Source organism: Heliangelus exortis, unplaced genomic scaffold, assembly GCF_036169615.1.
Source record: "Heliangelus exortis unplaced genomic scaffold, bHelExo1.hap1 Scaffold_68, whole genome shotgun sequence".
Taxonomy (NCBI): domain Eukaryota; kingdom Metazoa; phylum Chordata; class Aves; order Apodiformes; family Trochilidae; genus Heliangelus; species Heliangelus exortis.
The window spans coordinates 89324-112387 of NW_027285984.1; the positions used below are offsets into that span (position 1 = coordinate 89324).

The 23064-nt window shown below is 56.6% G+C and overlaps 1 protein-coding gene across 2 annotated transcripts; it reads right to left on the reverse strand.

The window, feature by feature from the left end:
* Window positions 1–5734: 5734 nt before the first annotated feature.
* Window positions 5735–17776, reverse strand: LOC139790937 (solute carrier family 22 member 6-A-like). 2 transcript variants are annotated; one of them, XM_071732705.1, is made up of 10 exons: window positions 17325–17776; window positions 16780–16883; window positions 14722–14876; window positions 13514–13682; window positions 12148–12271; window positions 9616–9731; window positions 9116–9330; window positions 7550–7658; window positions 7263–7466; window positions 5735–5973 (listed from the first exon to the last, which is right to left on the reverse strand). In XM_071732705.1, the coding sequence occupies exons 1-10, from the start codon at window positions 17688–17690 to the stop codon at window positions 5790–5792; spliced, it is 1746 nt and encodes a 581-aa protein (XP_071588806.1). In that variant the 5' UTR covers window positions 17691–17776; the 3' UTR covers window positions 5735–5789. The 2 variants fall into 2 exon arrangements, with proteins under 2 accessions (XP_071588806.1, XP_071588807.1); XM_071732706.1 differs by lacking the exon at window positions 5735–5973 and having other exon boundaries at window positions 7317–7486.
* Between the last annotated feature and the right edge of the window lie 5288 nt (window positions 17777–23064).

Here is a 23064-nt window from a genome sequence, read left to right on the forward strand (position 1 = left end):
GGGGTGGAGCTGGGGGACTCTGGAGAAGCTGAAGAAGAGGTTGGAGAATGGGGTGGAGAAGGGATGAGGAACCAGCGAGGGGCATCTGAGGAGAGGGTTGGGTGATCAGGGCAGGGGTTGGGTCAAGAAGGAACATCCAAGGGTTGGGTTGGGTCAAGGATGGGTCAAGAAGGAAGATCCAAGGGGGGAGTTGGGTCAAGGAGAGGCCAAGGAGGAACATCCAAGGGGGGGGTTGGGTCAAGTGGGCCAGGAAGGAACATCCAAGGGAGGGGTTGGGTCAAGGACGGGCCAATAAGGAACGTCCAAGGGTTGGGTTGGGTGGTCAGGGAATGGGTTGGGTCAAGGAGGAGCATCCAAGGGTTGGGTTGGGTCAAGGATGGGTCAAGAAGGAACATCCAAGAGGGGGTTTGGGTCATCAGGGCATGGGTTGGGTCAAGGAGGAACATCCAAGGGGTTGGGTTGGGTCAAGGAGAGGCCAAGGAGGAACATCCAAGAGGGGGTTTGGGTCAAGGAGGGGTCAAGAAAGAACATCCAAGGGTTGGGTTGGGTGGTCAGGGCATGGGTTGGGTCAAGGAGGAGCATCCAATGGGTGGGTTGGGTCATCAGGGCATGGGTTGGGTCAGGAAGGAAGATCCAAAAGGGGTGGAGCTGGGGGGCACTGGAGAAGCTGGAGAAGAGGTTGGAGAATGGGGTGGAGAAGGGATGAGGAACCAGTGAGGGGCATCTGAGGAGAGGGTTGGGTGATCAGGGCAGGGGTTGGGCCAAGAAGGAACATCCAAGGGTTGGGTTGGGTCAAGGATGGGTCAAGAAGGAAGATCCAAGGGTTGGGTTGGGTCAAGGATGGGTCAAGAAGGAAGATCCAAGGGTTGGGTTGGGTCAAGGATGGGTCAAGAAGGAACATCCAAGGGTTGGGTTGGGTCAAGGATGGGTCAAGAAGGAACATCCAAGGGTTGGGTTGGGTCAAGGATGGGTCAAGAAGGAACATCCAAGGGTTGGGTTGGGTCAAGGATGGGTCAAGAAGGAACATCCAAGAGGGGGGTTGGGTGGTCAGGGCATGGGTTGGGTCAAGGAGGAACATCCAAGGATTGGGTTGGGTCAAGGATGGCCAGGAAGGAACATCCAAGGGTCGGGTTGGGTTGGGTTGGGTGGTCAGGACATGGGTTGGGTCAAGGAGGAAGATCCAAGGGGGGGGTTTATTCATTCTATTGATCAATAAATTGCTCTTCAACCTCATTATTGATCAACCTATTGATCCAAAAGTCCTTTTACTGACCCAAAACTCCTCGACTGATCAATAAATTGTTCTTAAATGTCACTATTGATCAACCTATTGATCCCAAAGCCTCTCAGTGCCCTCTCTTGATCAATAAATTCCTCTTTAACCTCATTATTGATCAACCTATTGATCCAAAAACCTCTTTATTGACCCAAAACTCCTCAACTGATCAATAAATTGCCCTCAAACCTCTCTATTGATCAACCTATTGATCCAAAAACCTCTTTACTGACCCAAAACTCCTCGACTGATCAATAAATTGCCCTCAAACCTCTTTATTGATCAACCTATTGATCCCAAAAGCCTCTCAGTCCCATCTATTGATCAATAAATTGCCCCCAAACCCCTCTATTGATCAACCAATCGATCTCCTCCCCTCCACCCTCTCTATTGATCACCCTTTCAACCAACCAACCAACCAATCCTCTTGCCCTTTCCCCTCCCTCTTGGCCCCTCCCTCTCCCCACCAACCTCCTTCTCTCTCCGCTCGCCGTCGGCCCCAGTGATCTCCCAACCTCTCCCAGTTGGGAAACTGGAACCTTCCACCCTCCGACCCCACCTCTGCCCGTGGCCACCACCTTCTGCTTGTCCCCAACCCTGGCCCCTCCCCTCTTTAAAGCCACCCAGTTAACGTTTGACTCCAGCACGGGTGGGCGCCCACGCCGCCGGCACCGGCACCGCCGCCCAACCGGGGCCGCCCAACCGGGGCCGCCCGACCCGACGGCTCCTTGGGACCACCCCATCCTCCTCCTCACCCAAAAACCCCCCCAACCCCAGCTGGATGGGGGGGACCCCCCCACCCCCACCCTCCCGACCCCCCCTCGGCCTCCGTTGAGTCCCCGGGGGGGGACAAAGTCCGCGGGGGCCCCGAGGCCCGGGAGCCCCTTGGACCCAGGCCTGGAGGGCAGCGGGAAGCAGTGGAGCGTGGGAAGGGAGAAGGGGCCATGATGGGGGGTGGGGGAGGGGGTGGAGTGGGGGGCAGGGTGACCAGGAGCTGGGAGGGGGGGGAGGTGGGTGCTGGGGGGGGGGATTTGGGATCTGGGGCTCCTTGGGGTCTTTGGGTGTTTGGGATTTGGAGGTTCTTGGGGTCTGGAGGTTCTTGGGGTTTCTGGGATCTGGAGGTTCTTGGAGTCTCTGGGTTTTTGGGATCTGGAGGTTCTTGGGGTTTTTGGGATTTGGAGGTTCTTGGGGTCTCTGGGTGTTTGGGATTGGGAGTTTCTTGGGGTCTGGAGGTTCTTGGGGTCTCTGGCATGTGGAGCTTCTTGGGGTCTCTGGGTGTTTGGGATTGGGAGTTTCTTGGGGTCTTTGGGATCTGGAGGTTCTTGGGGTCTCTGGGATTTGGAGGTTCTTGGGATCTGGAGGCTCTTGGGGTCTCTGGGTCCTTGGGGTCTCTGGGTGTTTGGGATTTGGAGGTTCTTGTGATTTGGAGGTTTTGGGGGTCTTTGGGATCTGGAGGTCCTTGGGGTCTCTGAGCGTTTGGGATTTGGAGGTTCTTGGGATCTGGAGGTTCTTGGGGTCTCTGGGGTTTTGGGATTTGGAGGTTCTTGGGGTTTTTGGGACCTGGAGGTTCTTGGGATATTTGGGATCTGGAGGTTCTTGGGGGCTCTGGGGTTTTGGGATCTGGAGGTTCTTGGGGGCTCTGGGGTTTTGGGATCTGGAGGTTCTTGGGGTTTTTGGGATCTGGAGGTTCTTGGGGTCTCTGGGTTCTTGGGGTTTCTGGGATTTGGAGGTTCTTGGAGTCTCTGGGTTTTTGGGATCTGGAGGTTCTTGGGGTTTCTGGGTTCTTGGGGTTTCTGGGATCTGGAGGTTCTTGGGGTTTTTGGGATTTGGAGGTTCTTGGGGTCTCTGGGGTTTTGGGATCTGGAGGTTCTTGGGATTTTTGGGATCTGGAGGTTCTTGGGGTCTCTGGGTCCTTGGGATTTGGAGGTTCTTGGGGTTTCTGATATCTGGAGGTTCTTGGGGTCTCTGGGGTTTTGGGATCTGGAGTTTCTTGGGGTTTTTGGGATTTGGAGGTTCTTGGGGTCTCTGGGTCTTTGGGGTCTCTGGGTTCTTGGCGTCTGGAGGTTCTTGGGGTTTCTGGGATCTGGAGGTTTTTGGGGTTTCTGGGGTTTTGGGATCTGGAGGTTCTTGGGGTCTCTGGGTTCTTGGGGTTTCTGGGATTTGGAGGTTCTTGGGGTCTCTGGGAGTTTTTGGGATATCTGGGTGCCTGGATTCCTGGGATCTCATTGGTCCTTGGGACATTTGGGGCTCCTTGGGGCCTCTGGGTTTTTGGGATTTGGAGGTCCTTGGGATCTGGAATTCCTTGGGGTCTCTGGGAACTTGGGATCTGGGGCTCCTTGGGGTCTCTGGGACTTTGGGATCTGGGATTCCTTGGGGTCTCTGGATCCCTGGGATCTGGGGCTCCTTGGGGTCTCTGGGTTTTTGGGATTTGGAGGTCCTTGGGATCTGGAATTCCTTGGGGTCTCTGGGACCTTGGGATCTGGGGCTCCTTGGGATCTCTGGGAACTTGGGATCTGGAATTCCTTGGGGTCTCTGGGAACTTGGGATCTGGAATTCCTTGGGGTCTCTGGGTCCTTGGGATCTGGAATTCCTTGGGGCCTCTGGGAACTTGGGATCTGGAATTCCTTGGGGTCTCTGGGACTTTGGGATCTGGGGCTCCTTGGGATCTCTGGATCCCTGGGATCTGGGGCTCCTTGGGGTCTCTGGGAACTTGGGATCTGGAATTCCGTGGGGGTCTCTGGATCCCTGGAATCTGGGGCTCCTTGGGGTCTCTGGGTCCTTGGGATCTGGAATTCCTTGGGGTCTCTGGGACTTTGGGTTCTGGAATTCCTTGGGGTCTCTGGGACCTTGGGATCTGGAATTCCTTGGGGCCTCTGGGACCTTGGGATCTGGAATTCCTTGGGGTCTATGGATCCCTGGGATCTGGAATTCCTTGGGGTCTCTGGGACTTTGGGATCTGGAATTCCTTGGGGTCTCTGGGTCCTTGGGATCTGGAATTCCTTGGGGTCTCTGAGACTTTGGGATCTGGAATTCCTTGGGGTCTCTGGGACTTTGGGATCTGGAATTCCTTGGGGTCTCTGGGTCCTTGGGATCTGGAATTCCTTGGGGTCTCTGGGACTTTGGGATCTGGAATTCCTTGGGGTCTCTGGGTCCTTGGGATCTGGAATTCCTTGGGATGTCTGGGACTTTGGGATCTGGAATTCCTTGGGGTCTCTGGGTCCTTGGGATCTGGAATTCCTTGGGGTCTCTGAGACTTTGGGATCTGGAATTCCTTGGGGTCTCTGGGACCTTGGGATCTGGAATTCCTTGGGATGTCTGGGACTTTGGGATCTGGAATTCCTTGGGGTCTCTGGGACTTTGGGATCTGGGGCTCCTTGGGGTCTCTGGGTCCTTGGGATATGGAATTCCTTGGGGTCTCTGGGACTTTGGGATCTGGGATTCCTTGGGGTCTCTGGATACCTGGGATCTGGGGCTCCTTGGGGTCTCTGGGTTTTTGGGATCTGGAGGTTCTTGGGATCTGGAGTTTCTTGGGGTCTCTGGGACTTTGGTATCTGGAATTCCTTGGGGTCTCTGGATCCCTGGGATCTGGGGCTCTTTGGGGTCTCTGGGTCCTTGGGATCTGGGGTTCCTTGGGATCTCTGGGAACTTGGGATCTGGGATTCCTTGGGGTCTCTGGGACTTTGGGATCTGGAATTCCTTGGGGTCTCTGGATCCCTGGGATCTGGAATTCCTTGGGGTCTCTGGGAACTTGGGATCTGGGGCTCCTTGGGGTCTCTGGGAACTTGGGATCTGGAATTCCTTGGGGTCTCTGGGACGTTGGGATCTGGGGCTCCTTGGGATCTCTGGGACCTTGGGATCTGGGGCTCCTTGGGGTCTCTGGGACCTTGGGATCTGGAATTCCTTGGGGCCTCTGGGACTTTGGGATCTGGAATTCCTTGGGGTCTCTGGATCCCTGGGATCTGTAATTCCTTGGGGTCTCTGGGACCTTGGGATCTGGGGCTCCTTGGGGTCTCTGGATCCCTGGGATCTGGGCTCCTCGGGACATCTGGGTCCTTGGGACACTCGGGAGACTCCAACCTTTCGGTCTTTGGGATCCCTCTGGATCCCCCGGGGCCTTTGAGATCCTTGGATTTTATGGATCCTTGGAATCCCTGGCTCCTCCTTCCCTCCCTCCCTGCTCTGCGCAGGCTGAGGGGGTGGTGGAAGGGGGGGGGGAGGGGACTCAGCTGAGGTCCCAGCACCCCACTGGGTCCCATATTTGGTTTCGGGGTGGGCCGAGCTGCGTGGGACCCCCCGTGGCCGTGGGAAAACAACCCCTCCCGACCCCTCCCGACCCCTTTTTCACAGGAGATTTTTTTTTTCTTTTTTTTTTTCCAGTGGTTGCTTTGCGATTCCAGCACAAAAAAAACCCCAAAACCCCCCCCAAAAAAAAAACCCCCAAAAAGACCCCACCCCCACCCCAGGGCCAAGGACCCCCAGGTCCTCTCGTGGCCGTGGGTGTCCCTCTCCCTTCTCAGGAGGAAGGGGATGGAGCTCCAAGCCCCCAAGCCCATTCCTGGTTTTTTTGCTGCTCCTTTTCCTTCTCCCGGGGGGATCGGGGCCCATCCAGGGAATGGGGGGGACAAGGGGGGTTTGGGGGGCTCTGGGGCTGGAGGGGGACCTGGAGCTCCTGGGCTTCGTCCCTCTGGAAGTGGAACCTGAGAGGAGAGGGAAGAGGGGGAGGGAGAGGTGGGGGTTGGGGATGATTCCAGGAAGAGGTGGTGGATCCATCCCATCCATGATCAACCCATTATCCATAATCCATGAGCCATCCAGCCATGATCCAGCCATGATCCATCCATGATCCATGATCCAACCATCATCCATCCATTGATCATCCATGATCCATCCATCCCTCCATCCATGATCCATGATCAATCCATGATCCATGATCCATCCATGATCAAACCATCATCCATCCATCATCCTTCCGCCCCCCATCCATCCATGATCCATCGTTGTGGAATGTTAGAGAGGTTTGGAGAATGTTGGAAAATATTCCGGAATATTCTCGAACATTCTCCAAACCTCTCTAACATTCCACAACAATCCATCCATCCATGATCCATGATCCATCCATCAATCCATCCATCCGTCATCCATGATCCATCCATGATCCATCCATGATCCATCCATGATCCATGATCCATCCATCATCCATCCATCGGTCATCCATCCATCTCTCCATCCACAATCCATGATCCATCCATTATCCATGATCCAACCATCCATCCATCCATCATCCATCCATGATCCATCCATCAATCCATCCATCCCTCTATCCATGATCCATGATCCATCCATGATCCATCCATCAATCCATCCATCTGTCATCCATGATCCATCCATGATCCATCCATCCATCCATCCATTATCCATCCATGATCCATCCATGATCCATCCATCCATCCATCCATTATCCATCCATGATCCATCCATGATCAAACCATCATCCATCCCTCCGTGATCCATCCATGATCCATGATCCATCCATCCATCCATCCATGATCCCTCCATCCATCTCTCCATCCATCCCCCATCCCTCCATCCATCATCCATCCATCCATCCATGGATCCATCCACCCATCTTCCCATGGATCCATCCATCCATCCATCCCTCAATCATCCATCCATCCATGATCCATCCATCTTCCCATGGATCCATCCATCCATCCATGGATCCATCATCCATCCATCCATCCATCCCTCAGTCATCCATCCATGGATCCATCCATCTTCCCATGGATCCATCCATCATCCATCAATCCATCCATCCCTCCATCCATGATCCATGATCCATCCATGATCCCTCCATCCCTCCATCCATGATCCATGATCCATCCATGATCCCTCCATCCATGATCCATGATCCATCCACAACCCATCCCCCATCCCCCATCCCCCCTCATCCCTCCATTTCCCACCCACCCCCTCCCTCCAATCCCACCTTCCCTCCACCTCCTCCACCGTTTCCGGCAGCGCCTTCTCCCGGGTTTCCGGCAGGAAAACGGCCACCAGGCCCGACGCCACCGGAGCCGCCCCGTAAATAACGAACGGCGCCGTCGGGAAGGCCTCGCCCGCCATCTTTACCAGGGGGGCCACGATGCTGCCCAGACGGGCCATGGTGTTGCCCAATCCCAGGCCCGTTTGCCTGCGGGACGCCGGGAGACCCTGAGGAGCCATCTTGGGAGGTCCCGGCCACCTCCTCGGCCCCTCGGGCCCCCCACTCCTTACCGGATCACCGTGGGGTAGAGCTCCCCCGTGTAGAGGATGACGCAGTTGAAGGAGGCGGCCAAACAACCCTTGCCCAGGACGGCCATGGCGGTTCTGAGCAGCTGAAGGTCTGGGGAGGGGGAGGAGAGGCCATCTTGGAGCCGTGGCTTGGGCTTGGGTTGAGGGGATGGAGGGGGAGGAGAAGCCATCTTGGAGCTCCTGCTTGGGCTTGGGTTGAGGGGATGGAGGGGGAGGGGGAGGAGAAGACATCTTGGAGGGGGAGGAGAAGCCATCTTGGAGCCCCTGCTTGGCCTTGGGTTGAGAGGATGGAGGGGGAGGGGGAGGAGAAGACATCTTGGAGGGGGAGGAGAAGCCATCTTGGAGCCCCTGCTTGGCCTTGGGTTGAGTTGATGGAGGGGGAGGGGGAGGAGAAGCCATCTTGAAGCTCCTGCTTGGGCTTGGGTTGAGTGGATGGAGGGGGAGGAGAAGCCATCTTGGAGCCCCTGCTTGGGCTTGGGTTGAGGGGATGGAGGGGGAGGGGGAGGAGAAGCCATCTTGGAGCCCCTGCTTGGGCTTGGGTTGAGTTGATGGAGGGGGAGGAGAAGCCATCTTGGAGGGGGAGGAGAAGCCATCTTGGAGCCCCTGCTTGGGCTTGGGTTGAGGGGATGGAGGGGGAAGGAGAGGAGAAGCCATCTTGGAGGGGGAGGAGAAGCCATCTTGGAGCTCCTGCTTCAACTTGGGTTGAGGGGATGGAGGGGGAGGAGAAGACTTCGTCAACCCATGAGTTGACCTTGGGTTGAGGGGATGGAGGGGGAGGGGGAGGAGAAGCCATCTTGGAGGGGGAGGAGAAGACATCTTGGAGGGGGAGGGGAAGCCATCTTGGAGCCCCTACTTGGCCTTGGGTTGAGTGGATGGAGGGGGAGGAGAAGCCATCTTGGAGGGGGAGGAGAAGCCATCTTGGAGCCCCTACTTCAACTTGGGTTGAGGGGATGGAGGGAGAGGAGAAGCCATCTTGGAGGGGGAGGAGAAGACATCCTGGACCTCCTACTTGACCTTGGGTTGAGTGGATGGAGGGGGAGGGGGAGAAGAAGCCATCTTGGGGCCCCTGCTTGGTCTTGGGTTGAGTTGATGGAGGGGGAGGGGGAGGAGAAGCCATCTTGGAGCCCCCACTTGACCTTGGGTTGAGCTGATGGAGGGGGAGGGGGAGGAGAAGCCACCTTGGAGAGGGAGGAGAAGACATCCTGGACCTCCTACTTGAGCTTGGGTTGAGTTGGTGGAGGGGGAAGGGGAGAAGAAGCCATCTTGGAGGGGGAGGAGAAGCCATCTTTGAGCTCCTGCTTGGCCTTGGGTTGAGGGGATGGAGGGGGAGGAGAAGCCATCTTGGAGTCCCTGCTTGGCCTTGGGTTGAGTTGATGGAGGGGGAGGGGAGGAGAAGACATCTTGGAGCCCCTATTTGACCTCGGGTTGAGTTGATGGATGGAGGAGACCACCCCACCCCCATAAACCCCAGGATTTTGAGGGGAAAACACCCCTAAAAGGAGCTCAGATCGGCCACGATGTCTCTGGAGAGGACCCCATGGGCCTCACCTCGCGGCACCAAGATGTTGGCCAAGATGGCCACGCCCGCCACGGTGAGGGTGACGATCTGAGTGAAACGCCGTCCCACGAAGGTGATGGTGATGATGGAGATGAGCTTGGCCGGGATGTCCACGGCCCCAAAAATCAACTGGATGACGTAGATGTTGGCGTCAAAGGTCTGCAGGTCCATGGCCAACCCGTAGTAGGCGAAGCTGGTGGAGAACCTAGGCCCGGAAGAGGTGGGGGAGGGGCAGAACGACCCCCGGATGTCACCCCACGGGTGGGATGTGGGGTGGGATCCTCCCACTCCACCTCCCGGCCTGGTGGGATCCAACTTCCGGCCCTTCCCAGAGCGCCCGGAAGCCGCCTGAGCTCCGTTGAGCGTGACTCGGTTTCCCTTTTTCATGAAGGCCCAGCTGAGGTGGGTGTTGGGGGATGGGGGGGGGAGGGGAGGGGGAGGGGACAGAGGTAGCCAACCACCCAGTGAGCTCCTCAACCATTGGACGTACCAGACGACGGAAAGGCAACAGGAAATGCGGCGCACGACGGGCGTCCGGACGAGGTCGAGCACCGTGTGGTGACTTCCGGAAGAGGCCATTTCCTTCTCCATGTGGGACTTCAGGGCCTGGAGGGGGAGTGGGGAGAGGGTGGGGGATGGGTGGGGGGAGGAGGGTGGGGGGTGGGGGTGGGGGTGGGTGGGGGAGGGGTGGTTTTCTTGCTTGGAGAGGGAGAAATGGGAGAAGGGCGGGAGGAGAAGGGAGTCATGGGTGGGGGGATGGAAAAAATGGATCTGATGGGGATGGAGATGATGGGGATGATGGGGATGATGGAGATAATGGGGATGATGGAGATGATGGGGATGGAGATGATGGAGATGGAGATGGAGATGGAGATGGAGATGGATCTGTTGGAGATGATGGAGATGATGGGGATGAGATGATAGGGATGGAGATGGAGGAGATGGAGATGATGGAGATGATGGGGATGGAAAAGATGGAGATGGAGATGATGGAGATGATGGGGATGATGGGGATGGAGATGATGGGGATGATGGAGATGATGGGGATGGAGATGATGGATCTGTTGGAGATGATGGAGATGATGGGGATGAGATGATAGGGATGGAGATGATGGAGATGATGGGGATGGAAAAGATGGAGATGGAAATGATGGAGATGATGGGGATGATGGGGATGGGGATGATGGAGATGATGGGGATGGAGATGGAGATGATGGGGATGATGGGGATGGAGATGGAGATGATGGGGATGGGGATGATGGAGATGATGGAGATGATGGAGATGATGGAGATGATGGAGATGATGGAGATGATGGAGATGATGGGGATGGAGATGGAGATGATGGAGATGATGGGGATGATGGGGATGGAGATGATGGAGATGATGGAGATGATGGGGATGAGATGATGGAGATGATGGAGATGATGGGGATGATGGGGATGGAGATGATGGAGATGATGGAGATCACGGAAATCCTGGAGCTGTTGGAGATGGAGATGATGGAGATGGAGATGATGGAGATGGAGATGATGGAGGAGATGGAAATGGAGATGAGGGAGATGATGGAGATGATGGGGATGAGATGATGGGGATGGAGATGGAGATGGAGATGGAGATGGAGATGGAGATGGAGATGACATGATGGGGATGGGGATGATGGAGATCATGGAAATCCTGGAGCTGTTGGAGATGGAGATGATGGAGATGATGGAGATGATGGAGATGGAGATGATGGAGATGGAGATGATGGGGATGGAGATGATGGAGATGATGGAGATGATGGAGATGATGGAGATGATGGAGATGATGGAGATGATGGGGATGGAGATGGAGATGATGGAGATGATGGGGATGATGGGGATGGAGATGATGGAGATGATGGAGATGATGGGGATGAGATGATGGAGATGATGGAGATGATGGAGATGATGGAGATGGAGATGATGGAGATGATGGAGATGATGGAGATGGAGATGATGGAGATGGAGATGATGGTGATGGAGGAGATGAGATGATGGGGATGGAAAAGATGGAGATGGGGATGATGGGGATGGAGGAGATGGAGATGGATCTGTTGGAGATGGAGATGATGGAGATGATGGAGATGATGGAGATGATGGAGATGATGGAGATGATGGGGATGGAGATGGAGATGATGGAGATGATGGGGATGATGGTGATGGAGATGGAGGAGATGGAGATGATGGGGATGATGGAGATGATGGGGATGATGGAGATGATGGAGATGGAGATGATGGAGATGATGGGGATGGAGATGGAGGAGATGAGATGAGATGAGATGATGGGGATGGAAAAGATGGAAATGGATCTGATGGAGATGGAGATGATGGAGATGGAGGAGATGGAGATAATGGGGATGATAGAGATGATGGATCTGATGGGGATGAGATGATGGGGATGGAGATGATGGAGATGGAGATGATGGAGATGATGGGGATGGAGGAGATGAGATGATGGGGATGGAAAAGATGGAGATGGATCTGATGGAGATGGGGATGGAGGAGATGGAGATGGAGATGATGTGGATGGATCTGATGGAGATGGAGATCATGGAGATCATGGAGCTGTTGGAGATGAAGATGATGGAGATGGGGATGGAGATGATGGAGATGGAGATGATGGAGATGATGGGAATGGAGATGGAGGAGATGAGATGATGGGGATGGAAATGATGGAGATGGATCTGATGGAGATGGGGATAGAGGAGATGGAGATGATGGAGATGATGGAGATGGAGATGAGATGATGGGGATGGATCTGTTGGAGATGGAGATGATGGAGATGATGGAGATGGGGATGATGGAGATGGATCTGTTGGAGATGGAGGAGATGGAGGAGCTGCTGGAGCTGGAAAGTTGCCTGGAATGCTGGGAAGGTCAGGAGAGCTGCACTGGGGATGCTCCCATGAGGCCCGGGAGGATGAGGCCCAGGTGGCCCCGCTTCTCCCCACCCAATGAACCCCCCCGAGATGCCCCAGAGGACACGGCCAGAGGTTTTTACGTCTAAGTCCAGCTTCCTCCCTTCCTCCTTCTTCCCGTTGATCCTGGCCACCTTCTGGAGCTCCCGCAGGGCTTGCTGGGACTTTCCCGCCATCACCAGCCAACGAGCTGACTCCGTCAACCACCTGGAGAGGAGGAGGGGACAGGAGCAGCACAACCTCTGGTGACTCGGCCACCAGAAAGGTCTCCATGATTTGGCCTTCCAGCCATCATCCATGGATCCGTCATCCATGGATCCATCCATCATCCATCCATCCATCATCCATCCATCCATCCATGATTCATGATCCATCCATCCATCTATCCATCCATCCATGGATCCATCCATCCATCTTCCCATGGACCCATCCATCCATCCATCCATCCATCCCTCAGTCATCCAACCATGGATCCATCCATCTTCCTATGGATCCATCCATCATCCATCCATCCATCCATGATCCATCCATCTTCCCATGGATCCATCCATTCACCCATCTATCCATGGATCCATCATCCATCCATCCATCCATCCATCCCCCAGTCATCCAACCATGGATCCATCCATCTTCCCATGGATCCATCCATCATCCATCCACTCATCCATGAATCCATCCATCTCCCCATGGATCCATCCCTCAGTCATCCATCCGTGGATCCATCCATCCATCCCTCAATCATCCATCCATCCATGGATCCATCCATCTCCGCATGGATCCATCCATCCATCCATCCCTCAGTCATCCATCCATGGATCCATCCATCATCCATCCATTCATCCATGGATCCATCCATCTTCCCATGCATCCATCCATCCATCCATCCACCCCTCAATCATCCATCCATCCATGATCCGTCCATCTTCCCATGGATCCATCCATCCATCCATCCTTCCATCCCTCAGTCATCTAACCATGGATCCATCCATCTTCCCATGGATCCATCCATCATCCATCCATTCATCCATGGATCCATCCATCATCCATCCATCATCCATCCATCTTCTCACCCATCCATCCATCCATCCATCCCTCAATCATCCATCCATCCATCCATCCATCCATCCCTCAATCATCCATCCATCCATAGATCCATCCATCTTCCCATGGATCCATCATCCATCCATGCATCATCCATCCATCCATCCATGATCCATCCATCTTCCCATGGATCCATCCATCCATCCATCCATGGATCCATCATCCATCCATCCATCCATCCATCCATCCATCCATCCATCCATCCATTCCTCAGTCATCCATCCATGATCCATCCATCTTCCCATGGATCCATCCATCCCTCAGTCATCCATCCGTGGATCCATCCATGATCCATCCATCCATCCATGATCCATCCATCTTCCCCTGAATCCCCCTTTCCCTCCTCACCAGGAGTAGATGAAGAAGCAGAAGAAGGGCAGCGACACCGTCAGCTGGAGCCTCCTCCAATCGGGAACGGCGTAGGCGATCCCGGCCAATAGGAATTGGCCCACTGTGTACCAGTAACCCATGAAGGTTCCCACCAGGGCCCGGGTCCGAGTGGGCATCCACTCCAGAGCTGTTGGGATACTGGGAGATGTGGGATGGGGGCCAGGAACTTGGGAATGGGGGTGGGGAGATGTGGGATGGGGAGCAGGAAGTTGGGAACAGGGATGGGGAAATGTGGGATGGAATCCAGGAAGTTGGGAATGGGGATGGGGGGATGGGAATGGGGAGCAGGAGGTTGGGAATGGGGATGGGGAGATGTGGGATGGAATCCAGGAGGTTGGGAATGGGGATGGGGAGATGTGGGATGGAATCCGGGAGGCTGGGAAAAGGGATGGGGAGATGTGGGATGGAATCCAGGAAGTTGGGAATAGGGAGGGGGAGATGGGAATTGGGACCAGGAGGTTGGGAATGGGGATGGGGGGATGGGAATGGGGAGCAGGAAGTTGGGAACAGGGATGGGGAGATGTGGGATGGAATCCAGGAGGTTGGGAAAAGGGATGGGGAGATGGGGATGGAATTTAGGAGGTTGGGAATGGGAATGGGGAGATGTGGGATGGAATCCAGGAACTTGGGAATGGGGGTGGGGAGATGTGGGATGGGGAGCAGGAGATTGGGAACAGGGATGGGGAGATGGGAATGGGGAGCAGGAAGTTGGGAACAGGAATGGGGAGATGTGGGATGGAATTTAGGAAGTTGGGAATGGGGATGGGGAGATGGGAATGGGGAGCAGGAGGTTGGGAATGGGGATGGGAATGGGGATGGGGGGATGGGAATGGAGATCAGGAAGTTGGGAGCAGGGATGGGGAGATGTGGGATGGAATCCAGGAAGTTGGGAATGGGGATGGGGGGATGGGAATGGGGACCAGGAAGTTGGGAACAGGGATGGGGAAATGGGGAATGGAATCCAGGAGGTTGGGAATGAGGATGGGGAGATGGGAATGGGGAGCAGGAACTTGGGAACAGGGATGGGGAGATGTGGGATGGAATCCAGGGATGGGGAGGTGTGGGATGGAATTTGGGATCTGAGGAGCAGGGATGGGGAGATGTGGGATGGAATCCGGGATCTGAGGAGCAGGGATGGTCCCCTGGGGCTGTTGGTGGCCACGCACAGAGGGAAACGCTGTTGAGGACGATCCCGGAAAAAGCCATTCCCGTGAGGAAGCGGAAGAGGCAGTAGGTGGTGAAGGTTGGGGAGAAGGAGGAAAAGGTCCCCATGGCTCCCAGCTGGAGGTAGCACCAGGTCAGCAGGGAACGGCGGCCAAACCTGGGCAGGAGGAGGAGGAGGAAGGAGGTGAGGATGAGGAGGGGGAGGAAGGGGCAGGGGAGAGCGTGAGGGGGAGGAAAAGGAGAAGGAAGAGGTGGGGAGGAGGATGGAGGAGGAGGATGAGGAAGAGAGTGAGGAAGAAAAGGATGGTGAGGAGGAAAAGGAGGAGGAGGAGGAGGAGGAGGAGGAGGAGGAGGAGGAGGAGGAGGAGGAGGAGGAGGAGGAGGAGGAGGAGGAGGAGGAGGAGGAGGAGGAGGAGGAGGAGGAGGAGGAGGAGGAGGAGGAGGAGGAGGAGGAGGAGGAGGAGGAAAAGGAGGAGGAGGAGGAAGAGGAAGAGGAGGAGGAGGATGAGGAGGAGAAGAAGGAGGAGAAGGAGGAGGAAGAGGAGGAGGAGGAAGAAAAGGATGGTGAGGAGGAAGAGGAGGAGGAGGATGAGGAGGAAAAGAAGGAGGAGGAGGAAGAGGAAGAGGAGGAGGAGGAGGAGGAGGAGGAGGAGGAGGAGGAGGAGGAGGAGGAGGAGGAGGAGGAGGAGGAGGAGGAGGAGGAGAAGGAGGAGGAGGAGGAGGAGGAGGAGGAGGAGGAGGAGGAAGAGGAGAGTGAGGAAGAAAAGGCTGGTGAGGAGGAAAAGGAGGAGGAGGAGGAAGAGGAGGAAGAGGATGAGGAGGAGAAGGAGGAGAAGGAGGAGGAAGAGGAGGAGGAAGGAGGTGAGGATGAGGAGGAGGAGGAAGGGGCAGGGGAGAGCGTGAGGGGGGGAAAAGGAGAAGGAAGAGGTGGGGAGGAAGATGGAGGAGGAGAAGAGGAGGAGGAGAAGAGGTGGAGGAGGAGGAGGAGGAAGAGAGTGAGGAAGAAAAGGATGGTGAGGAGGAAGAGGAGGGAGAGGAGGAGGAGGATGAGGAGGAAAAGAAGGAGGAGGAGGAAGAGGAGGAGGAGGAGGAGGAGGAGAAGGAGGAGAAGGAGGAGAAGGAGGAGAAGGAGGAGGAAGAGGAGAGTGAGGAAGAAAAGGCTGGTGAGGAGGAAAAGGAGGAGGAGGAGGAGGAGGATGAGGAGGAAAAGAAGGAGGAGGAGGAAGAGGAAGAGGAGGAGGAGGAGGAGGAGGAGGAGGAGAAGGAGGAGGAAGAGGAGAGTGAGGAAGAAAAGGATGGTGAGGAGGAAAAGGAGGAGGAGGAGGAAGAGGAGGAGGAGGATGAGGAGGAGAAGAAGGAGGAGAAGGAGGAGGAAGAGGAGGAGGAAGAGGAAGGAGGTGAGGATGAGGAGGGGGAGGAAGAGGGGGAGGAAGGGGCAGGGGAGATTGTGAGGGGGAGGAAAAGGAGAAGGAAGAGGTGGGGAGGAAGATGGAGGAGGAGGATGAGGAAGAGAGTGAGGAAGAAAAGGATGGTGAGGAGGAAAAGGAGGAGGAGGAGGATGAGGAGAAGAAGGATGAGGAGGATGATGATGGAGGAGGAGGAGGAAGAGGAAGAGGAGGAGGAGAAGAAGGAGGGGGAGGAGGAAAAGGATGAGGATGAGGAGGAGGAGGAAGAAGGAGGAGGAGGAAGAGGATGAGGCAGAGGAGGAGGAAGAGGAGGAAGAAGATGAGGAGGGGGGAAGGGTGTGAGGGGGAGGAAAAGGGGAAGGAAGAGGTGAGGAGGAAGAAGGAGGAGGAGGAAGAGGAAGGAGGAAGAAGAGGGAGGAGGAAGAGGAGGTGAGGAGGAGGAAGAGGAGGAAGAGGATGAGGATGGGGGGATGAGGGGGCGGAGGAGGAAAAGGAGAAGGAAGAGGAGGTGAGGAGGAGGAAGAAGGAGGAGGAGCAAGAGAGTGAAGAGGAGGAGGAGGATGAGGGAGATGAGGAAGAGGCCGATGCAGAGGAGGTGAGGAAGAGGAAGAAGGGGGTCGGGAGGAAGCAGGGGGTGGGCTGAGCCCCCCTCACCTGTCTGAGAGGCCCCCGAAGACGATGCCGCCCAACAAGACCCCGGCCATGTAGAGCGACTGCGCCAACTCCTTCAGCCCCCGGGAGCTGCAGACCAGGTCCCACTGGGGACAGGAAGTGGGGCCACGTGGGGTGGGACAAGGGGGAGGAGTTGGGGACACCCCTGACACCCCCGTCCCTCCTGGCCCCGACCCTCGGCCCCCCCCGGGCCGCCGCGGTTGGCGGAACCCAACGGGGAACCCGACGGCGACGCCAGGAGGGAGGTGGTGAAGCTGGAGGAGGAGGTGACGACCGCTTGGCCGCCTTTCCCAGAATCCTCCTGGTTAGAACGTCCTTCCAGGGGTCTTCTGACCCCTCTGGGACCCCTTCTTGGTGGTCACAACCCCCCCCAGTTGCCCCCCCCCCATCCTTCTTTATCTCGGCGCTGAGAGGAAGCTCTGGTTGGCGGCAACTTCCGGGTGGGAAAATCCTCTGGGATTGGGGCCAAAGTGTCCCCGGCCCCACATCCCACCCCACAACCACCTCCCTCCCTCCCTCCCTCCTACCTCGGTGATGATGGTGCTGGTGAAGACGCTGCGGTCGTAGGCCCAACCGTCGCGGCACGGCTCCGTTGCCGGGGCGCTGCCGTTGGGAGCCGAAGCGTTGGGCTCCAGAAGCCACCACTGTGGGGACACGAAACGCCGGCACCTGTCCCCACGTGGAACCCAAACCTTCAGCAGGTCCTGGACCTCCGACCCGGTGGCGTTGGCTTCCCAAGCCAAGAGGCAGCGGTGAGGGCTGGTGGCAGCGGTGAAGTTTTGGAGAAGGTTGTGGCTCGCCATCATGAGGATGGGCAAGGAGAGGAGGAGCACCGAGACCACCTGGAAACGGCCCATCCCCCCCACCAGCTCCAGGAGGTTGGCGAAGGCCATGTTGAAACCACCCAGGCCCGGCGACTCCCCGGAGCCATGCAAAAAACCCAAAAGGTTCCAAAAAAATTCACTTCTCCAACAATTCCGGTGTCCTTGGGCCTTGGGTCCTTTTATAACCCGGTTGAGTTAATGGTTGACATCTTGGGGGGGAGGGGAGAGGATTTTTAGGGAGTTTTTCCAGCCCAAGTGAAGTCAAAGGTGGCCAACGCAGAGGTGGTGGTGAGGGAGGGGTCTCCGGCCTAGGCCTTGGCCTTGGCCAACCCTTTTGGGTTAAATTTTAGGGATTTTGGAGGTTGGGAAGGGAAGGGAAGGTGGTGTCAAGGAGAAGAGGAGCACCAAGACCACCTGGAAACATCCCAAAACCCCCCACAAACTCCAGGAGGTTGGTGAAGGCCATGTTGAAACCACCCAGGCCTGGCAACTCCCCGCAGCCATGCAAAAAACCCAAAAGGGTTGGATTTCACCCCTTTCCCCCCCAAAAAAATGGCTTCTCCAACTCTTCTGTGTCCTCGGGTCCTTTTATAACCCGGTTGAGTTAATGGTTGACATCTTGGGGGGGTTTTGGTGGAGTTTTTCCAGCCCAAGTGAAGGCAAAGGTGGCCAACGCAGAGGTGGTGGTGAGGGAGGGGTCTCGGGCCTAGGCCTTGGCCTTGGCCAACCTCTTTGGGTTAAATTTTAGGAGTTTTGGAGGTTGGGAAAGGGAGGGAAGGTGGTGTCAAGGAGAAGAGGAGCACCAAGACCACCTGGAAACATCCCAAAACCCCCCACAAACTCCAGGAGGTTGGTGAAGGCCATGTTGAAACCACCCAGGCCTGGCGACTCCCCGGAGCCATGCAAAAAACCCAAAAGGGTTGGATTTCACCCCTTTCCCCCCAAAAAAAATGGCTTCACCAACTCTTCTGGTGTCCTCAGGTCCTTTTATAACCCGGTTGAGTTAATGGTTGACATCTTGGGGGGGTTTTGGTGGAGTTTTTCCAGCCCAAGTGAAGGCAAAGGTGGAAAACACAGAGGTGGTGGTGAGGGAGGGGTCTCGGGCCTAGGCCTTGGCCTTGGCCAACCCCTTTGGGTTAAATTTTAGGGGGTTTGTAGGTTGGGAAGGGAAGAGCAGGTGGTTAGGAGGAGGAGGAGGAGCACCAAGAGCACCTGGAAACGTTCCAAACTTCCCCCAAACTCCAGGAGGTTGGTGAAGGCCATGTTGAAACCACCCAGGCCCGGAGACTCCCCGGAGCCATGCAAAAAACCCAAAACGGTTGGATTTCACCCCTTTCCCCCCCAAAAAATGGCTTCTCCACCTCTTCTGGTGTCCTCGGGTCCTTTTATAACCCGGTTGAGTTAATGGTTGACATCTTGGGGGAGTTTTGGGGGGTTTTTCCAGCCCAAGTGAAGGCAAAGGTGGAAAACACAGCGGTGGTGGTGAGGGAGGGGTCTCGGGCCTAGGCCTTGGCCTTGGCCAACCCCTTTGGGTTAAATTTTAGGGGTTTTGGAGGTTGGCAAGGGAAGAGAAGGTGGTTAGGAGGAGGAGGAGGAGCACCAAGACCACCTGGAAATGGCCCAAACTCCCCACAAACTCCAGAGGTTTGGTGAAGGCCATGTTGAAACCACCCAGGCCCGGCGACTCCCCGGAGCCATGCAAAAAACCCAAAAAGGTTGGATTTCACCCCTTTCCCCCCCAAAAAATGGCTTCTCCAACTCTTCTGGTGTCCTCGGGTCCTTTTATAACCCGGTTGAGTTAATGGTTGACATCTTGGGGGTTTTTTTTGGGGGGTTTTTCCAGCCCAAGTGAAGGCAAAGGTGGCCAACACAGAGGTGGCGGTGAGGGAGGGGTCTCGGGCCTAGGCCTTGGCCTTGGCCAACCCCTTTGGGTTAAATTTTAGCGTTTTTGGTGGCGGGAGCTGCTTGGCTCAGCATCTTCTCTGCTTGGAGGATCTGGGGGGGGTTAATTTTTGATGAGTTTGTCCCAAGGAGGAGGTTGATGGGGCCAAGGGACACGGCCAAGGCCCCAAGTGGCCCCAAAGGCCTCAGGGAGAGGAGTGGGGGAGTTGGGGCATCATGGCGGGTAGGGGTTGGGAGCTCCTCACCCTTCTGTGGGGCTGAGGGACCCTTCTCTTGGGTTAAAAAATGGGGTGGGGGGGGTTTTGGGTGGCATCTTGGCCTCCAGTGGGTGGCATCTCAGTTGAGGTGGCCTTGGGGACAAAGTTTTTGGGTGGTGACCTCCAAGATGGGGGTTCTGAGGGTGCTTGTGGGTGCCACCTGGGTGGAGGTGACCCTGGGGGTGTTCCTCACCCTTCTGTGGGGCTGAGGGACCCTTCTACTGGGATAAAAATTGGGTGGGGGTTTTTGGGTGGCATCTTGGCCTCCAGTGGGTGGGTCTTGGGTGCCATCTCAGTTGTGGTGGCCTTGGGGACAAAGCTGTGGGGTGGTGACCTCCAAGATGGGGGTTCTGAGGTGCCACCCTCTGGAAGGTGACTCCCCAGAGGATGCTCATGGGTGCCACCTGGGTGGAGGTGACCCTGGGGGTGCTCCTCACCCTTTTGTGGGGCTGAGGGACCCTTCTCCTGGGTTAAAAATTGGGTGGGGGGGGTTGGGTGGCATCTTGGCCTCCAACGGGTGGGTCTTGGGTGCCACCTTACTGGAGGTGGCCTTGGGGACAAAGCTGTGGGGTGGTGACCTCCAAGATGGGGGTTCTGAGGGTGCTTGTGGGTGCCACCTGAGTGGAGGTGACCTTGGGGTGCTCCTCAGCCCTCTGTGGGGCTGAGGGACCCTTCTCTTGGGTTAAAAATGGGGTGGGGGGGGGTTTGGGTGGCATCTTGGCCTCCAACGGGTGGGTCTTGGGTGCCATCTCGGTAGAGGTGGCCTTGGGGACAAAGTTCTGGGGTGGTGACCTCCAAGATGGGGGTTCTGAGGTGCCACCCTCTGGAAGGTGACTCTCCAGAGGGTGCTCGTGGGTGCCACCTGAGTGGAGGTGACCTTGGGGGTGCTCCTCACCCTTCTGTGGGGTTGAGGGACCCTTCTCTTGGGTTAAAAATGGGTTGGGGGGGTTTGGGTGGCATCTTGGCCTCCAACGGGTGGGTCTTGGGTGCCATCTTAGTGGAGGTGACCTTGGGGACAAAGTTCTGGGGTGGTGACCTCCAAGATGGGGGTTCTGAGGTGCCACCTTCTGGAAGGTGACTCCCCAGAGGGTCCTCATGGGTGCCATCTTAGTGGAGGTGACCTTGGGGTGCTCCTCACCCTTCTGTGTGGCTGAGGGACCCTTCCCTTGGGTCAAAAAATGGGGTGGGGGGGTTTTTGGGTGGCATCTTGACCTCCAACAGGTGGGTCTTGGATGCCATCTTAGTGGAGGTGGCCTTGGGGACAAAATTCTGGGGTGGTGACCTCCAAGATGGGGGTTCTGAGGGTGCTTGTGGGTGCCACCTGAGTGGAGGTGACCTTGGGGTGCTCCTCACCCTTCTGTGGGGCTGAGGGACCCTTCTCTTGGGTCAAAAATTGGGGTGTGGGGGGGTTTTGGGTGGCACCTTGACCTCCAGTGGGTGGGTCTTGGGTGCCATCTTACTGGACATGGCCTTGGGGACAAAGTTGTGGGGTGGTGACCTCCAAGATGAGGGTTCTGAGGTGCCACCTTCTGGAAGGTGACTCCCCAGAGGGTCCTCGTGGGTGCCACCTGGGTGGAGGTGACCTTGGGGTGCTCCTCACCCTTCTGTGGGGCTGAGGGACCCTTCTCTTGGGTTAAAAATGGGGTGGGGGGGGTTTGGGTGGCATCTTGGCCTCCAACTGGTGGGTCTTGGGTGCCATCTTAGTGGAGGTGACCTTGGGGACAAAGTTGTGGGGTGGTGACCTCCAAGATGGGGGTTCTGAGGTGCCACCCTCTGGAAGGTGACTCCCCAGAGGGTGCTCATGGGTGCCACCTGAGTGGAGGTGACCTTGGGGTGCTCCTCAGCCCTCTGTGGGGCTGAGGGACCCTTCTCTTGGGTCAAAAATTGGGGTGGGGGGGGTTTTGGGTGGCACCTTGACCTCCAGTGGGTGGCATCTCAGTAGAGGTGGCCCTGGGGACAAGGTTCTGGGGTGGTGACCTCCAAGATGGGGGTTCTGAGAGTGCTCGTGGGTGCCACCTGGGTGGAGGTGACCCTGGGGGTGCTCCTCACCCTTCTGTGGGGCTGAGGGACTCTTTTCTTGGGTTAAAAATTGGGTGGGGGGGTTTTTGGGTGGCACCTTGACCTCCAGTGGGTGGCATCTCAGTAGAGGTGGCCTTGGGGACAAGGTTCTGGGGTGGTGACCTCCAAGGTGCTCATGGGTGCCACCTGGGTGGAGGTGACCTTGGGGTGCTCCTCACCCTTCTGTGGGGCTGAGGGACCCTTCTCTTGGGTTAAAAATTGGGTGGGGGGGGGTTGGGTGGCATCTTGGGCTCCAACAGGTGGGTCTTGGGTGCCATCTTAGTGGAGGTGGCCTTGGGGACAAGGTTGTGGGGTGGTGACCTCCAAGATGGGGGTTCTGAGGTGCCACCTTCTGGAAGGTGACTCCCCAGAAGGTCCTCGTGGGTGCCACCTGGGTGGAGGTGACCCTGGGGGTGCTCCTCACCCTTCTGTGGGGCTGAGGGACTCTTTTCTTGGGTTAAAAATTGGGTGGGGGGGTTTTTGGGTGGCACCTTGACCTCCAGTGGGTGGCATCTCAGTAGAGGTGGCCTTGGGGACAAGGTTCTGGGGTGGTGACCTCCAAGGTGCTCATGGGTGCCACCTGGGTGGAGGTGACCCTGGGGGTGCTCCTCACCCTTCTGTGGGGCTGAGGGACCCTTCTCCTGGGTTAAAAATGGGGTGGGGGTTTTTGGGTGGCATCTTGACCTCCAATGGGTGGGTCTTGGGTGCCATCTTAGTGGAGGTGACCTTGGGGAAAAAAGTTCTGGGGTGGTGACCTCCAACATGGGGGTTCTGAGGGTGCTCATGGGTGCCACCTGGGTGGAGGTGACCCTGAGGGTGCTCCTCACCCTTCTGTGGGGCTGAGGGACCCTTTTCTTGGGTTAAAAATTGGGTGGGGGGGGTTTTGGGTGGCATCTTGACCTCCAGTGGGTGGCATCTCAGTAGAGGTGGCCCCGGGGACAAGGTTCTGGGGTGGTGACCTCCAAGGTGCTCATGGGTGCCACCTGGGTGGAGGTGACCTTGGGGATGCTCCTCACCCTTTTGTGGGGCTGAGGGACCCTTCTACTGGGATAAAATTTGGGTGGGGGTTTTTGGGTGGCATCTTGGCCTCCAACAGGTGGGTCTTGGGTGCCATCTCAGTTGTGGTGACCTTGGGGACAAAGTTGTGGGGTGGTGACCTCCAAGATGGGGGTTCTGAGGTGCCACCTTCTGGAAGGTGACTCCCCAGAAGGTCCTCGTGGGTGCCA

What these genes read in the sequence shown, in the direction of transcription:
- LOC139790937 (XM_071732705.1), bottom strand. Translation starts at nt 17,690, where the DNA reads ATGGCCTTCGCCAACCTCCTGGAGCTGGTGGGGGGGATGGGCCGTTTC. An exon ending in TGTTGCCTTTCCGTCGTCTG is followed by an intron (nt 9,331 to 9,615) that starts GTACGTCCAATG and finishes TTCCGGGCCTAG; the next exon opens with GTTCTCCACCAGCTTCGCCT. An exon ending in GTGGAGGAGGTGGAGGGAAG is followed by an intron (nt 5,974 to 7,262) that starts GTGGGATTGGAG and finishes CTCTCCTCTCAG; the next exon opens with GTTCCACTTCCAGAGGGACG.